This window comes from Verticillium alfalfae, genomic scaffold, assembly GCF_000150825.1.
Source record: "Verticillium alfalfae VaMs.102 supercont1.11 genomic scaffold, whole genome shotgun sequence".
NCBI classification, from domain to species: domain Eukaryota; kingdom Fungi; phylum Ascomycota; class Sordariomycetes; order Glomerellales; family Plectosphaerellaceae; genus Verticillium; species Verticillium alfalfae.
In genome coordinates this window covers 321340-338518 of record NW_003315028.1, presented here as the reverse complement: position 1 = coordinate 338518, position 17179 = coordinate 321340, and the positions used below count along the sequence as shown (strand labels likewise).

The 17179-nt window shown below is 55.7% G+C and overlaps 4 protein-coding genes across 4 annotated transcripts; 2 read left to right on the top strand and 2 right to left on the bottom strand.

Moving 5' to 3' along the window:
- Window positions 1-1950: 1950 nt before the first annotated feature.
- Window positions 1951-3453, top strand: VDBG_07930 (1-aminocyclopropane-1-carboxylate synthase; the record flags this gene model as incomplete). The annotated part of the gene is made up of 5 exons (XM_003001625.1): window positions 1951-2094; window positions 2147-2188; window positions 2251-2485; window positions 2599-2733; window positions 2813-3453. The coding sequence occupies 5 exons, from the start codon at window positions 1951-1953 to the stop codon at window positions 3451-3453; spliced, it is 1197 nt and encodes a 398-aa protein (XP_003001671.1).
- A 608-nt stretch (window positions 3454-4061) lies between these two features.
- VDBG_07929 (feruloyl esterase B) lies at window positions 4062-5702 on the bottom strand (the record flags this gene model as incomplete). Its single annotated transcript, XM_003001624.1, has 1 exon — window positions 4062-5702. The coding sequence occupies one exon, from the start codon at window positions 5700-5702 to the stop codon at window positions 4062-4064; it is 1641 nt and encodes a 546-aa protein (XP_003001670.1).
- A 1693-nt stretch (window positions 5703-7395) lies between these two features.
- On the top strand, window positions 7396-11406 carry VDBG_07928 (conserved hypothetical protein; the record flags this gene model as incomplete). Its single annotated transcript, XM_003001623.1, has 2 exons — window positions 7396-7481; window positions 8256-11406. The coding sequence occupies 2 exons, from the start codon at window positions 7396-7398 to the stop codon at window positions 11404-11406; spliced, it is 3237 nt and encodes a 1078-aa protein (XP_003001669.1).
- Window positions 11407-12001: 595 nt separating this feature from the next.
- VDBG_07927 (conserved hypothetical protein) lies at window positions 12002-16443 on the bottom strand (the record flags this gene model as incomplete). Its single annotated transcript, XM_003001622.1, has 4 exons — window positions 12002-12932; window positions 12988-14114; window positions 14171-16302; window positions 16359-16443. 4 exons carry the CDS (start codon window positions 16441-16443, stop codon window positions 12002-12004), a joined length of 4275 nt encoding a protein of 1424 aa, XP_003001668.1.
- Between the last annotated feature and the right edge of the window lie 736 nt (window positions 16444-17179).

Genomic DNA, 17179 nt, shown 5'->3' with positions numbered 1-17179 from the left:
TCGCACTGTGGGTGGGATTCGTCGCCGAACAACAGGCGAACTAATGTCATGGTGGCCAGGATAGAGGGGGCGACCTTACGGCCTCGGCCGAACGCCCAGTAGCCATAAAAGATGATGGAGTTCCACACAACGATGAGAATGGCCTGCAGAGTTAGTGAGCTTTGACTCAGCCCGGATACCTTCTAATAGTCTGCTGTATGGTGGTGACGCACCGTGCTGATGGTTAGCTTGAACTCTACATCGAAGAGGGCGTCGATGTAGATGGACAAGGACATGATTGCAATGCCATTGGCACTGCTGATGGCGCGCACAACATGCTGCCCCAGATGAATTGGATCTGGCTCCATGATGCGGATGCGGACTCAAATCAAAGTGAGTGTTGCTCTGGTTGATGGCACGAATCTGGATTTGGCACGAGGAGGACGTGACCGGCGGCACTGAATTGGGCTGTCCCCTTAAATAAATCACCACTGATCAGGCTCACGCCTCTCATTTTAGAATCCATTGCTTGCAGCCACGACACAATGCTGTGCAGTCAGCCCTTCGCAGCCCATTCGTTCAAACCCGACTACAAGACGCCCTGCCAGGGGTCTCAGGGTCTGCAGGGCTGGTCTTCAATCAGCCTTGGCCAATGGCTGTGCCGGGCAGACCGGAGGCCGTCGAGAAAAGGCGAGACCCCTGTCAGGCACCAACGCTCAGGATATCCTCATTGAGGATCGCGGGGTTTCGAATTTGGATGCGAATCTTGCACCGCGAAAACCTACTACTGACTTGTTTCTATCATTTCTAGTGTCTCAGAAGCGAATTTCGAGTAGTACAACTCATACGTGATGATGAGGAGAGTAAAGCGCGCGCCTTGCTTCCCAAGCTCAACATGGGGCGCCAAATTGGCGGCAAGTCAAGAGCTACAGACAGCTCTTGAGAATCTCAAGAGGCCATCAACCCGCAATCGGCACGATGTTACACCGCTGCTGACCATAACCTGCAGCAAGGGTATTATTCAGTACCAAGATTAGCAAGCATCTGGTGGTCTGCTGGACACACTGTCCCAGTAACAGTTGATCTTGGTCGTGAAGAACGCTACTACCTCAAGGAGCAAAGCCTACATCTCAGAGCCAGATCTGGCCGTGGGGCTTGATTAGGAGGCCCGGGAATAACATGGTGGTACCCTTTGCTCGTCTTAGCCTCATGAACCCGACATGCGCCGTACTGCTCCCAGCGGATCATCGATGCAGTGAGAGCCTTCATAGCTTGAATCATGACTGGAAAGTCAAACTGTTTTCCTGGACGTCACCGTGCCTGACATGTCTCATAGCACCAATCCCGCTTCGACAAAATCTATCTGTTAGCTAGCAGGCAAATCTTGGCAACATCCAACTTCTGCATCCTGAGAGCCGGAGATCTTCATGAGACCAAACTATGGCATGGGACGCAGAGTTATAAGATGCCTCAACTGAAGGATATGTCTGTTGCTTCTCCTATTGTGAGGCGTCAAACTTGCAGAGTCCGAATCGCCAAATCTTGACTCCCGATTTCTTACTCCGATTTCCTACCCCGCAATCCACAACACAGTTACCCCGCAATCTGAGATTCCACGCACGTCAATTGAGACCTCGCCTCAAATCAAGGCCATGAATATGTAAAATTGCTGTTTTGTAGGAGCTCTTGACCGAGATCGGCTGGCAACGCAAGCGAGAGTGTGTAGGGCGCAGGGCGTAGAGAGGCGCTAAGCGTCTACATGCGGTGACTAACTTTCTCTCTTTTTTTCAGGAGGCACCTGGCGAGTCATGGGCCTAGTTCAGAGGCTTGGAATTATGAGAGGACATGTATAAAGGACCACAAGTACCTCTCCTCCACCATCCTCATCCAGAGCATGATCTGGCAGGGCCATCTACCTCTTGACTAAAAATTGAGCGGATAAATCTCGAGCATCGAGATCAATTGTTCATCATGGCGAGACCAGGACGTCTTTCGGCCCGAGGCGACATCCACGCCGAGCCGGCCAGTAGGCCGCCGATGTTGGACGTCGTCTGTGATCTGTGGCATCCCGAGTCCAACCCTGGAGGGTACCTGAGTCTAGGAGTCGCCGAGAACGTGAGTATTTCGTCTGCATGGCGAGGGATCAATGCTCACACAACGCTTGCAGACATTGATGCACAAGGAGATGATTGAGTACATGAAGAAGACCGTAAGACATCTCCTCCAGGTTCCCTGGCCTCAAGCCACCATGTCGCTCATGCGGTCATATAGTTCAACATTGAGAGCCACTTCCTCACCTACGGAGATGGCTTCACCGGCAGCCATCTCCTCCGCGAAGTTGCGGCCAATTTTATCAATGAGCGTTTCCGCCCAGTCAACCAGGTGCTCAAGAAGCATGTTTCCATCACATCGGGTGTGGGCCCGGCCCTGGAGTTGAGCTCGTTCTCGCTTTGCGACCCTGGAGATGGCATTCTACTGGGGCGGCCATACTACGGCACATTTCCTAGTGATATGGGAGCCAGGGCAGGGTATGGTTCCATCTTTGCGCTTCCCGAACATCAGGCGCAGAGCATCAGATTACGAGAATTGCAGGCTAATGCTAAATCAGGGCGCAAATAGTTGCAGTATCATTCGGGGAAGTTGATCCCCTCAGCGAAGAAGCCATCCCCTTTTATGAGCAGGCGCTGCTGGATGCAAAGGAAAGAGGTATCACCACCAAAGCGTTAATCCTCTGCAATCCCCATAACCCACTTGGTGAGTGATGCCCCAGAGAGCCATGCCTCGTACAAAGACACCCCGCCATTGATCTATTGATGAACATGAAGGCTGACAGCTCATCGCTCAGGCCGCTGCTACCCTCGCAGCGTCATTGAAGGTTACATGCGACTTTGCCAGACGTACAGCCTCCATCTGCTCAGCGACGAGATCTACGCGCTTTCGATTTGGGATAACCCCGACGCGGCCGATGCTCCCGGTTTCACGTCAGCCCTGTCGATTGACACGACAAACCTCATCGATTCAGATCTGGTACATGTTCTCTGGGGAATGAGCAAGGTAGAGACTTTCGGAAATTGGCGTCCAATTTTCAAGCTGACAAAATGGCAGGATTTCGGCTCCAATGGCATCAGATTGGGATGCATCATAAGCACAAACGAGCCATTCCAGCAGGCAGTCGAAGCGAACGCTTACTGGACGTGTCCATCAGCGCTGACGGACCAAGCGACGGCCAAAATCTTGGCTGATACAGCCTTTGTCGACTCCTACGTCGCAACGAACCAGGCACGTCTTGCGGCTAGCTATGCCGTCACCACCCGCTTTCTGAGGGAAAATGATGTTCCCTACGAGAAAGGGCGGCAATGCCGGCTTCTTCGTGTGGATCGATCTGTTCGCGTGGATGAAGAAGAACGTCGAGATCAATTGTCGGAAGCCGAGCTGTGGGGCTCTGGGAGGCCCAGCTGCAGGAGACCTTGCTGAAGAACCGTGTTTTTCTGGCTTGCGGTAAAGCATTTGGTAGTGACGTGGCTGGGCGGCTTCCGCATTGTCTTTGCACATGAGAAGGAGTATTTGGAGGAGGGACTCACGAGGATGTTGAACACAGTTCAGTCCTTCAGCCAGGGCTTACAGAATAAGTAGCAAAAGGCTCCTATTGGTGATTGTTTATAGACCTTTCCCGAGCCTGATGCCAAGGAAAAACCTGGCGCGTCCTATGATCAGCGAACTTGCATAGACCTGCCACAGAGTCCGAGATCTCATAACTGGCGTCTATCCATGCGAAACCTCTCACTGATGAAACCAAGAGCAGTCCAGAAACCACAAAGGCTACGTCGCTAAAGATCATCACGACGCATCAAACGCAAACTAGGCCCAAGTCCTTATTTTAACGCCCGAGACGCCCTCTTTACGCAAAAGAACAAGAGCAAACTATATCAAAGAGTGGAGAACGTAAGAACTTGACACGATGCAGGCAGCGTCGTTATGACCTCCTCACACAAGTAAGCGTTCATTATTGAGGCATAGCTAATCCCAAGTACGGTATGCGTTGTATATACAAGCACTCCATGTCAACGCAAAGAGCGGAATTCTCACCTGCAGCGCGTCACATTCGGCCGAAAGGACGCGGCACAATCAAAGCTGCGCGCATCGTTCGGGTCTGACGCGCCGTCATACCGCGGGACCAGCGGATACGGACAGATGATTCTCTCAGCCTCCTCGCCATCGAGGTTCTTCATGGTCCCGCTCAGACGCCCCGGATCCTCAGCTTTCTCAACCCAGGCCACCAGCGCATCTAAGACTTTCCGCGGCGTGGCGCCAGCCTCGCCTTCGCAGTGCCCGACGCCGGGCGCCAGGTAGAACTTGTAGAAGTCGTCCACAAGATCCGCTCCGCCCATGACAGCCTCGACCTGCTCGCGGTACCGAATGGTGTTGTTGATCATGATGAGCTGGTCGGCCGTGCCGTGCCAGCTGATGAGCTTTCCGCCGGCGTCCCTGAAAGCAGACAGATCCGGGTTGTTGGACCCGATGATGCTATCGTACGTGCCCGGTGCCACGGCAAAGAGATCGGTCATATCGTCAATAGCCGTGAGAGTCGAGACGTCAAAGTCGACGTCCTTTTCAATAAAGTACTCGATCCAGGAGTCGACGAGTCTGTCCATAGCCTCTGGAATGCCGCTGACAGCGGCTGGAACCAGGCCGAGGTAGTTGATGCCCCAGTCATGACCATCCCACAACTTCCTGCCCCTGCTCGACTTGGGACCCTCGCGAATCATCGTCGCGATCGTTGCATCCTCCTTGGTGATGACTTGAGTCGTCTCGTCCATGCACTTCACCTTCTCGCCAACGAGAGAAGAAGGGTCAAAATGGCAGGCATTCGGGTCCGATATGACGCCGTCTTTGACGCCGTCAAGCACGTCGCACGCATCGACACTCCCAGCGGTAAACGCCTGCATAGCACAAAAGGTCGGCGTATGGCCGGTGACTCGCATAGCGTGCCGGCCCCAGCCCAAAGCCAAGACGAAGCTAGACCAGTGCAGAGCCGGAGCGTTGGCCAATATGCCATCAAAGTCCTCAGGGTATCGCTGAGCTAGCTCATATCCCTGCCGCCCACCTGTGGAGCAGCCAGTCCAGTATGAGTAAAAGTCGGTGGTTTCGTAGAACCTTGTCGTCACGGCCTTGCCGACGACAGCTACCTCGTGCAGTGCGCGGTGGGCAAAGTTGGTGAGGCGTTCGAGGTCAAGAACTCCTGGCTTGAGGAAGAGAGCCGGATCTGGATTGTTGGCTCCGTCGCCAAAGGCGCTTCCGTCCGTCGCGGCGGCAGCGTAGCCGTCCTTGACGGCTAGGCCCAGTGTGTCCAGGCTGTAACGACCAGCCTGCAGGCCGCCGCCGCCGACTCCCTGAAATCTGCCATTCCATTGCTTCAGGGGAAGCCACACCCAGATGGTGACCTCGTCGTTTGCGCCGGGATGGGTGAGAGTCACATTCACCTCGCAGAAGTCCAGTGGCCCGAGGGTAGTGAGCTTCTGGTTCTCGGCATCCCAAGCCGGCCCGGTGAGGTCCAGGCGAAGTTCAGACTTGACTGATAGGACCTCAGCACCTGGAATTTCAGGAATCGATATGGACTTGCATGCATCGGAAGGCTGGCGCAGATGAAGATTGTGGCCTGCAGTAGGCTGGACGCCTAGGGAAGCCAAAGCTAACAGGTATGAGAGAGGCTGTGAGAGAATCATGGTCGAAAACAATGGGAGGGGTTACGTCTTGTGCATACTGAGAGACGAAGCTTCCTTCGGTCGATTGTATCGTGGGCCTCGGTCATTCCCGCTGTCAACCCATCCCCATCGTAGGACTTATAGCATAATCGAATGCCTATCTCTCTCTCTCAGGATTTCAGGTTTGAATCGCGAGACGTCTGCGATGGACGCAAGCCGGAAAAGAACTTGCTCTATATCCCTCAGGAAACCGATTAATATATCAAAAGGATGCGATCCGCTGCAGAAATATAGTGCGGATGAAACATTCCTGGCCGTGGCGGCTCCCTAAGGGATATGTCAGACATGGCGCCCTGCAGATCTCTCTTTTTTGTGGTCAGTCACAGCACGATGCGTCAACATTAACCCCATCAAGGACGAAGAATGAGAAAATGAAACTTATTCGATGAGCAGAGTAAGCTGAAGGCGTGATGTGTGAGATATCGGAAGCCTAGTCTGAGAAATTGATAGATCATCTTGTCTTGGCGTTGCTACTTGCAGTGACAAATGGCCATGATGTTGGTTCCCGTGTCCGATTCATGTTCGGAGACGACGCTCCGAAGGGAGGATCCCGCCCCGCCAGGCGAACCAGCGCTCAAAGGAAGTCGATGACGCGCCGTCTCCGCATGTTGTTTTTAGGCGCAATTCATTAACAGCGTTTGGATGGATGCTACGCTGACCACCAACGGCTCACACGCGACCCCATCATGTAAGGTGGCTGCCCATCTTCTATTCATCACGAGCGCTCTCAAGTTGGCTTCCGGACACCGGGGGTCGACCTTAGCTTCGTTCATTGCATGCACTGAATGTTCTAGAGATGTGTCGTCTGCCTGTCGCCCGTCCTGGGTATGATGGCTCTGACTCTGGGCCAGGAGTTGTCAACGTGGCCGTGGGCTTGAGGTTCCAGGTTCAGTTGGTGCCTGCAATTAAGCACGGGTTAGTCCCACCAGGACATTATCCCTCCCAGCTCATCACTAGGCGAATAGATTGGTCATGAGAGGATGAGACCTGTGTTTTGAAGACGTAACCTCCGAAATTGGGACGATCATCACCGGTGCCGATAACAGGGCCCGGCCCCACATTCGGCACGGAGCGTTCGTGGATTACCACTCCTGAGGCAACAGCCAAATCGTGGTTCTGACTCGGTGATCCTCGGCAATCTTGAGTTGCAGGTCTCGTTCCTAGGCGGTCCCATGCCATTCGTCAAGAAACATATTGGACATGAAGAGTGTCAAGAAATGGCTTCTCCCAAGACCCGAAGATGAGATGCTCGAGCTTGACGCCTGACGGATTTTGCGCCGTTCGTTTCGGATCAGAGACAGTCGGCCTAAACATTCATATACACAACATGTGAAGACATGGATGGGGGGAAAGCGTCCAAGCGCTGCTAGGTGTCGATCACACCTCGGACGACGGTGAGATGGTCGGAGCTGTTGGCTGGCTACGGCCCAGGGAGGTCTTGACTCCTGCCTCCCCGAGCTCCCCGAGGGAGAATGACGATGCAGCAGAATCGAGGCGATGAGAAGATGGAGGGCATTGGATGATGCGTTGTCGGCGATGATCAGCCTGATGTCGTGGCAGCCTGACGAAGGAAGGTCAAGTCGAGCCTGACCGCCTTGGGCGTGAGGCGACGTGGTTGGGCGAGCCTGCCAGCCCGCCAGCCAGTCGGCCAACCATGCAGGCATGCGTTGTCTGGGTTGGGTGGGTTGCGTTGTGTGCGAACGTGCTGCCAGATGCAGGCATTGGATGCATGAACGATATGTATGTTCGAAGCCTCACTCTGCACATCATGTGAAATATGCTCTCGGGCAGACCGAGGTGAGGTGGATAGACGGCAGATGGGCTTCATCTCGCGTTGGGTGGGCGGGTTGGAGGTGGTCGTGGTGGTAGTGGGGGTCCCGTGTGAGGGCGAGAGAGGGAGAGAGAGAGAGAGACGTCAAATGTCAAGAGATGCCGAGTCAAACGTCGGTGTATGAAGATGACTAACAGCGGCCAACGGCGGCGTTAAGTGGTTGCAGCTGCCAGCTGCAGCACCATGGGCGGCGAGATGGGCGGCTAGGCGTTCACGCTAGGAGCGCTAAGACAACCAGGGGTCCAGGGGGTGCGGCTTCAGGGCGTTTTGGGCAGCTCCAGCGGGTTCGGCGGGTTGGAAAAGGCTTGGGTGCCCCGTCCTCGAGGGGGGCTCTAGGCCTCTAGCTGCCAATAACTCTGGTCGGTTCAGGTGATGTGGTGGGGCGGACGCTCAGGGTCCCTGTCGTCTTTTCGACAGCTCATTTTGTCACCGAGTGAACGGCGGAACCGCTACACCCAGCAGCAGGACGCCCCCATGATGCGCAAGAAAAAAAAAACATCACTGGGGTGCAAACTTCCACGACCCGCCGCCGCTTTCCCTTTCCTCCTGCATCTCTTCTCTCTCAAATCCCTCGCCTTCCTCCCCTCGCAAGCTTTCATAGCAACTGCGTGGTTCATCCATTCCTGGTTGGCAATTCCTTCATCTCCTTGCAAACCAAACCACCTCTTGTCCCCCCCTCCTAGCCTTTGGCTTGCCCACACCGCCTCTCCTCCTCTTCCTCCTCCCCCCCGCACACACGATGGGCAACGTCGTCTCCGCCATCTCCGGCAGCAGCCAGGGCCAGATCGAATCCCGCAAGGCAGAGCTCGAGGGACAAGCTCGCCGACCGCGAGTCCACCATCACGGTGCTCGAGAAGGACCTGTCCCAGAAAGGAGAAGGAGTACACAACCCTCTCCAGCGAGGCCGAGGACCTGCGCCTCAAGATCAAGGAGCTGTCCGACAAGTCGACCTCGACCGAGCAGGAGACCCAGATCCGCATCGGGAAGCTGCAGTCAGAGCTCGAAGCCACCAACTCCAAGGCCGCCGAGGGCTCCGCCGCCCACGCTTCCGAGCTCGAGGCCGCCACCAAGCAGCTGACCCGCCTCCAGGAGGAGCTCGACAAGCTGCACCTCGACAAGAAGACGCTCGCCGACGACGTCGCCAGTCTGAACAAGCAGCTCGCCTCGGCCAAGGAGGAGCGCGATACCCTCGAGGCCTCGCTCCGTGACGAGATCACCTCGCTCCAGACCCGTCTCGCCGACGCCGAGACGAGCCAGGGCGCCCTGAAGGAGGTCCTCAGCAAGCTCGAGGCCGAGGGCGCCACCTCGTCTAAGACGCTCGGCGAAAGGGACGAGGCCTACAAGGCCCTGCAGCAGGTTCTTGACAAGCTCAAGACTGACACGGACGCCCAGCTCGCCACGTCCAAGCAGGACCTGTCGGCGGCCGAGGACAAGTTCAGCACTCTGCAGAAGACCCACGACACCCACAAGACCGAGTCGGAGACGCAGCTGTCTGCTGCCGAGAAGGACCTCGTCGATGCCAACGAGAAGCTGAGTGCCCTGCAAAAGGTCCACGAGACGCTCAAGTCCAGCTCCGAGGCTGACCTCGCCGCCGCCCAGAAGGAGGTTGCCGAGATTCAGGCCAAGCTCAACGCTCTGCAGGAGTCCCAAGGCAAGGCCTCTGCCGATTCCGAGGCTGAGGTCACCGCCACAAAGAAGGAGCTCGCCGAAACCAAGGAGAAGCTTGCTGCCCTCGAGGCATCACAGACTAAGGCCACGGCCGACTCAGAGGCCGTTGTGGCGGCCACCAAGAAGGAGTTGGCCGAGACGCAAGAGAAGCTCGCTGCCCTGCAAGAGGCTCAGACCAAGGACAAGGCTGCTTCCGCCGAGGAACTCGCCGTTACCAAGAAGGACCTTGCCGACACCCAGCAGAAGCTGGCTGCTCTTCAGGAGTCCCAGGGCAAGGCCTCGGCCGACTCCGAGGCTGCCGTTGCTGCCACCAAGAAGGAGCTTGCCGAGACGCAAGAGAAGCTTGCTGCTCTCGAGGCCTCGCAGTCCAAGGAGAAGTCTGCCTCTGAGGAGCAGCTCGCCGCCACCAAGAAGGAGCTCGTTGACACTCAGAAGAAGCTCACCGACTTGCAAGAGTCTCAGACTCAGGAAAAGTCGGCTGCGGAGGAGGAGCTCGCGTCCGCGAAGAAGGAGCTCGCTGCCACACAGGAGAAGCTCGCCGCTCTTGAGGCCTCCCAGTCCAAGGACAAGGCCTCTGCCGACAGCGAACTCGCTGCCGCCAAGAAGAGCCTGGTCGAGTCTGACGAGAAGTACACGACCCTGCAGGCCGCCCACGACAAGGCTCAGGCCGACTCGGCTGGTGAGTCTACCCAGGCCAAGAAGGACCTGGCCGACCTCCAGGCCAAGTTTGCCGAGCTCGAGAAGACCAACGAGGCTCTGAAGAAGAATTCTACTTCCGAGCTCGAGGCCGCCAAGAAGGACTCCGCCACCTGGCAGGAGAAGGCCGAGAAGTCCGAGGCGTCCCAGAACACCCTTACCAAGGATCTGGAGGCTGCCAAGAAGGATCTCGCCTCTACCCAGGATCAGAGCAAGGCCGCCGAGGCCAAGCACGAGTCTGAGCTGCAGAAGGCGCGCGACGAGGCCACCAAGGCCGGTGCCAGCGTCGAGGGCGAGACCAAGAAGCTCAAGGAGGCCCACGAGGCTGAGCTGAAGAAGGTTCGTGACGAGGCTGAGAAGGCCGCCAAGGCCAGCTCAGACAAGGCTACTGCCGACGCTGAGGCTGCGAAGAAGCAGCTGGCGGAAGAGCAGGAGAAGGCTGCCAAGGCTGCTGCCGAGCTCGAGAGCAAGCTTAAGGCTGCCACCACGGAGCAGGAGAAGGCTTCCAAGGCCGCTGCTGAGCTCGAGGCCAAGCTGAAGGCGTCTGATGAGGAGAAGGAGAAGGCCACCAAGGCTATTTCCGAGCTTGAGACCAAGCTCAAGTCTGCGACTGAGGGCCAGGCGAAGGCCACCGGTGAGCTCGAGACCAAGATTCAGGCCCTGCAGAAGGAGCAGGAGGCTGCTGGCGTCAAGGCTAAGGACCTGCAAGAGGAGCACGCCTCCCTGCTGAAGCTTCGCAAGGACGACGAGAGCAAGCTGTCTGCACTCAAGGAGCAGGCCGAGGCTGCCGAGGGTAAGGCCACGAAGGCTGCTAGTGAGGTCGAGTCTCTCCAGAAGGTAAGAGCCCCGAATCCACACGCGTGCTTTCGGTTCCAGGCTAATCGTCAACAGGAGAAGAAGGACCTCGAGACCAAGGCATCCGAGGCTGCCGCCGAGACGGAGAAGGCCACGAAGGCTGAATCTGATCTCAAGGCTCAGCTCGACGTTGCCAAGTCATCACTGACTGCTGCCCAAGACGACAAGAAGATTCTCGAGTCCAAGACTGCCGACCTCACCTCCGAAGCCGACAAGGCTAAGAAGGCCGAGGCGGAGCTCAAGGAATCCCAGTCCAAGCTCCAGTCCCAGCTCGATGAGGCCAAGGTCAGCCTGACCGCCGCCGAATCCGAGAAGAAGGACCTCGAGTCCAAGACGGCCGACCTCGCCGCCTCTGCCGAGAAGGCCAAGAAGGCCGAGGCCGACCTCAAGACCCAGCTTGACGAGTCCAAGGCCGCCCTCGCCGCCGCGGAGAAGGAGACTAAGGCCGCCCTCGACAAGTTCGCCGCCGGCGAGAAAAAGCTCGAGGAGGCCCTCGCCAGCGCCAAGGCCGCCGCTGCCGATGTCAGCGACAAGAAGACCAACGGCGACGCCAAGTCGTCCGTGTCCGTCGAGGAGAAGCCCGTCGAGGAGGGCGAGGCCGCCGCCACGGCGTGATGCGACCCTGTTGAACGCTTGAACGAATTCTCTTTCTAACGGCCCCTTGCTTCATGACAACACAACCCCCCTGCATGAAGATGATGATTTAAATCCCTTGCCCTCACCGGTGAAAAAAAGAGAAGAAAAGGTGGGGGAGAAGGGATTTGCATGACTGGCATGGAGCAACGCACTTCTATTCCGATCGATGATACCTATTTGTCGTTTTTTAATCATAATGCGTCTTTGTGGCAGGGGTTTCCACCCCTGCTCTGTTTTCAACTTCTATTGTCCTCTCGTGCCGTGACTGAGATGTGATGCGAATTCGTGATGAACAGGTCTTTTGCGATAACCATACCCTTTCCAAAATGAAAGTTGAAACATCCCCCTTTTCTTCGCCCAGCCAGATTGCTCGAGCCAGCGAGACACGAGCATGAAACAGGCAAGCCAGGTAGAACTCTGTGATACAATAGTCACGCGGTCAAGCAGCAACAGGGTACAATTTGGACGGATAATCGCATGTAGCATTGAAGACGGCTAGCTCCCTTCGTGATGAGAATACACAATGACGCCATTACCACAAGCCTTTCCCCCAGAGATCACAAGCATGGCAAGGTTATTTGCCAAGCCCGGAAAAGCCGCTCTTCACCTCCGCCCTGGGCCACTCGAACAACGTGTCCCCGTTGTAGACATCAGCCGTCACGCGACTGATGCGCAGTTCCACGTCCCCGTAAAACTTTTCGCACTCCTTGAGCACCTTGGTGACGAGGTTCCGGCTGAGAGCTGGGTCGTCGGCGTCTCCAAAGTGTTTCTCGACACGCTTTCGCAGGGTCTCGATGCCCTTACGGACCTCCTTCGCGTCGTAGTTGCCGACGACCTTGTTGAAGACGCCCCTGGAGTTAGAAGGCTGGGCAGCGATGCTGGTGCCCGGCTTGCCGGAAGCGAGCTGCGCCTCAATGTTCTCGAGGTATTCGAGCAGCTTGCCGAGAGGGCGGCGCATGACGGCACCAATGTAGAGCTGCATATGTTCATCGAGCTCAGCCGTGGCGTTTGCACGCCACTCCTCGAGGACCTCCAGTCCGCGCGCATCCACCTCCTCGAGGAAGTGGTTTGCGTTTTCAATGAGCAGGATATGGAAGTTGAGTGCTTCTTTATCCTCCGAATCAGCCGAGGCGCCCGTGTTGACGGCAACGGCGGGGTTCTCTCTGGCGATGATCTTGAGCGAGTCAAACATGGATTTGAGTATGCGGTCATACTCGCGATCGACAGTGCCGCGAATGTTAAGGTTCTTGTCAACTCCGTTGAGAATGTTCTCCACGGCGGTGGAGAAATTAGGGAAGATGCGGATGAACGAGATGACGCCCTTTCGCTTATTGATCTTGACTTTGGTTTCCTCGATTGCGCGAATCTGCTCATCGACAAACTTCTTGAACCGGCCTTCGAGTGTGCTATGTAGCTTTTGGAGAAGTGTGTTAAGGAAGTCCTGGTTGGTCTGAGAAATTTCAGCCATTTTACGCTCCATAGCAGCGAGCACGCCAACGCCTTGGCTATAAGATGGTTAGCCGATGTTTGCAGAGAAGCAAAAAGAATAGGGGCACATACAGGTTATCTACCGTCAGGACCCATTGAACAAGTCCTGACAGTTCATTCTCCATGAACACGAAGATGACCTCCATAGCCTTGGTAACTCTGCGGGCGAGATCTCGATCAGGCTCCATGAGGCGATGCCTCCTCAAATCACCACCCTGCCGGTCCCTCGGCCTGAAAGCGGCAACAGCGTCCGGGAAGTCTGACTGGTCCAGAGTCGTTGCGTGAAAGAAATCCACGATGAAATTCTGTTCCATCTCGACCAGGGGCAAAATGTCGTCTAGGACGGAACCAAATGTCTCGTAAGGCAGACTTTGGCCTTCGCTTGACTTGAGATTTGATCTGCTACCGTCGAGAGGGCTGCGAAGGGATTTGGCCAAAGTCTGACTACGCTTGACCGTTAATTTCCTTGCAGTCGTGGCGATGCCTTCTTCCTTCTTTTCGGCATGTGACGTGAACAGTAATTCAGAAGTCTCGTCGGACGACATTTTGCGGGCGTTCTTCTTCCATGCCGTCATGATTTGCTGGAATTCGCGTTTGTAAACGGGATGGTTCAAGTCCTGATATAGCTGCAGCAGGCGGTCCCAATTCTTAAGATCGACGTCTCTGGCATACAGGATCAGGGGACTGTACTTCCAAAGGAGGTCTCTGCCGGCATCGTGGTGGTGCGAGTCAACCTTTCGTGACAGTGCTTCTCCGAGCTGGCGGTTCGTCTCGCTCGTTGCCTCTTGGAATTGCCGCGCCATGTATTCGACAAGGCGTCGCATGAATAGAGAGCTCTCTTGCATGTACATCTGCTTCTTCTCCTGGACGATGCGCATTTTACCATAGTCACTGTTGTCGAGACCAAGTGACTGATCATTATCGATGCCGCCGTCGTTGCTTTTTCTTGACTGGTCACCACCTAATGTCGGGTCAATCTTCATCATAGCTTTGTAGAGCGTGACGAGAGCGCGCTCAATTCCCTCGAGGCCGTTGAGGTTCTCAAGAGGTGCTCCTCGAAGGGCGCCAAGATCGTTCGATGTGATTGCCGTGGTTTCCAGCAACGACTCTAGCTCTTTTCTCAAGGTCTTCTGGTTGGCAGTCTGAACCTGCAGACCTTGCCCCTGTGCCTCAATGTATGCGATATCATCCGACAACGTCTGCTCCGGTTAGTCATGCAGCATGTTATAAGGGTCGCTCACAGTTATCAACTTACTGATAGCTCAACGCTGTAAAGTGTCAGAAGATTGTCCAGCTCTTCGCACTCGGCAATAGCGGTATCGATACCGCCCTTGATACCATCGACTCGATCATCGTCCTCCTTAAAACGTGCCAGCCATCCACCGGCTTGAGCCTTGTTGAGCTCACGATCGACGTCAATTCTCAATTCATCCATGTGTCGTGAACGCATTTGCTGACCCGGAACCCAGCCGAAAAAGTCGAGCCACTTCGTGAATTCACTGCTTTTGTTGTTCATTATTGATGGGTCGACACCCAGCGTCGCCAGATACCTGGCATCGTTCCCAGCAATGACAAATTTTCGAGTGTCATCCTTGCGCATAGCATCGTCGGTCTTCACAGCCTCAATTTCAGCCGGCTTGACCTCTTTGATTGAGGGCTGCAGGCTTGCAGGGCGACTCGAGTTGGGCACAGTGATCTTGACCTCTGGCAACGGAGGTACTGCGTCAGCGGCTGGAGTGGGCTCGGCAACCTGCGTCTTGTCGGCATCGGAGGATTTTGGTCGTGGAGGCGGCTGAAAGACGCCTGTGATTCCGTCGGACCCGTCCTCGCTTGATTTGGTAGCAGCGAGACGCAAACGTTCTCCTGCACCACCCGGCCGCGGCTTAAAGGCATTGGCTGCACTGGCAGCTTTCCAAAACGCGCCTGCAATTTCGCCCTTGGACTTCTTCGATTTGATCATGGGGCCAAGGCCTGGGCGGGACTCCTCGTCATCGACTGCGTTGTCCACTGAAGATGGATCCGGCGGGGGCTCTGGTACCGCCACAGGAGCAGCACTGGAAACCGTTGATACAGAGCCGTTTCGAGGAGGCTTCAGATCTCCTGGGCCGTCGTTGGACGGCGGGGGTGCAGCTTCTGAAGCTGCTGGTGTTACGGGTCGATCCTTGAATGACCCGGGCGTGACTGGCCGTTCTTTGTACGAGTTTGACTCTGACCTTTGCGATATTGAAGGCTTCCTGGGCGACATCCTATCAACGCTTCTAGGAGGAGGGGCGACGGGATCGCGTCGCATGCTTGGGCTCATCAATGGCGCGGGTACCAAATCCTTGTCAGCAATACCCTGGGGCCGCAAAGGATCCATCGGTGGGCGCTTTCGTTCGGGCGGTCTCTCGTCTTGTGTTTGCGGTTGTATTGTTGGCACTTGTTCTGCAGTATCACCGTATCTTCCGAAGGCCCCTGGCCCTGGCTGGCCATTTCTGGATCTTGGCGGCAGGCTAGAGGCATCATCGCTCCTCGTCGCAAAGGACGCAGCGACAGACTCTTGGCTTTTGTTGGCACTGGCAAGTCGGTTGAAGGCTGGTTGGTTTTGCGATATCGACGAGTTGACGCTACCACTCGGCGAATTCGTGCCGTTCTGCATATAAGGCGATCGACGGGCGGGAGGCGGCACAGCGGTCTGCTGAAGGGAATAGTTCGATGCAGCAGCAGCATTCGTGGATATCGTTGAAGAGGAGGCTGAAAATCCGCTAACATTGCTGGACACACCTTCTGGCATCGGTGGGCGGCTCGGGCCCTGCTGCTGATCGGAAGTTGTGGGACGCGACGGTGGTTGCCCTGGATTCTGAAGCGGCGGGGGTCGCCCAAGGCCTTGTTGCTGGTCTGAAGTAGTAGGGCGCGACGGTGGCTGTCCTTGATGTTGCTGCGGTGGTGGCGGTCGTCTGCCGCCACCCAGAACCTGATCCAATTCTCGCTGATCAAAGCCCGTCAACTCGGGCGTCTTTCCTCCTGTATACTTCCCGAAGATCTTGATCAAGCTTGCTATGAAGAACTTCTTCTCCTTGTCGGATTGGGCGTTCCAGAAGTAGGGCTTGCCGATAGTCACAGTGAACCCAGTATCGCCTGCCCATTCTCGATTCTGCGCAGTTGCCGTCGGGCCGGTGAAGGATTCCACGGTGGTCAGGTCGTCGAGGTTCCAGGTCTTGCCGATCGAAAAGGTACCATTCGTGTTCTCCTTCGACTTGTGCATCCGTACGCGGCCAGACTTGCGCACCGCGACAATGATGATTCGTGGTTTCTCTGCATTCTGTCCGCGTGCTTGGGGGGGAGGTGGTGAGGTCGGGTAGGATGAGTATTCGGTGATTCGCACGTGGGTTATGTAGGTTTCGAGGACTGCGGACGTTAGCTGGACGACAATGGCTGCGGTGCTGGTAGAAACGAGAACGTACGGGAGCCGTCGACATCCTTCTTGCTGAAACAGCTCTCGATTATGCGCCGTTTCTCGTCCTCGAACCGCATCGCCCTGGCGTCCATGGTTGCGGTTGACGGCGTTGACGATTGGGGCGACGGGTATGTTGGAGTCGGGGTTCGAGGTCCAGGACGATGGACGTGTCGGCCCCTTTGGCTCTGGAACGAGCTGGAGCTTTGGGTGTTGGTGCATTGGGTTGACGTATCGCGTCGCAGACAGAGTGCATGCCCCTTAGTCAGCAGCCAAACCTCCTTAACACTCTGCGACAAGCACTATCATGACACTCTCCGTGCTCAACACCATTCTAGGAGAGAAGAAATGTGCAATCATCCAAAGACGATGCTGTGGTTTCTATTTTCTTAGCATTCATCATCCATCCGATACCAATGCGCATCGCCATGCAAGGAGATCGAGACTTGTATCTTGACTATACCATCTTCACCACCGATTGACAAGCCCTCGCATCAACATGTCAGAACATGCTGTCTACCTTACGCAACATGGAAAATTCAAATTTCCGCCTGGTTTCACTGCAACTCGCTGTCTTGCCTTTTCACAGATGCCCAAGCAATGTAGTGTCAGTCCCATGCCCTCTCCCTCCTGCAGTTTCGTGACATTCGACGTCGAAAATGCTAATCGCCTATCTACTTAGGTACCTAACTAACAATTTAATATGACCAGTCAAGCCATTATTGCTATCGACGGTTGATGCCCGTGTTAGTGAGCACCAGCTCGATGATGACCCATGCGCTCTCCGCGTGCTGACTCCTATTTTTAATCCTCGTAATATATATTATCTAC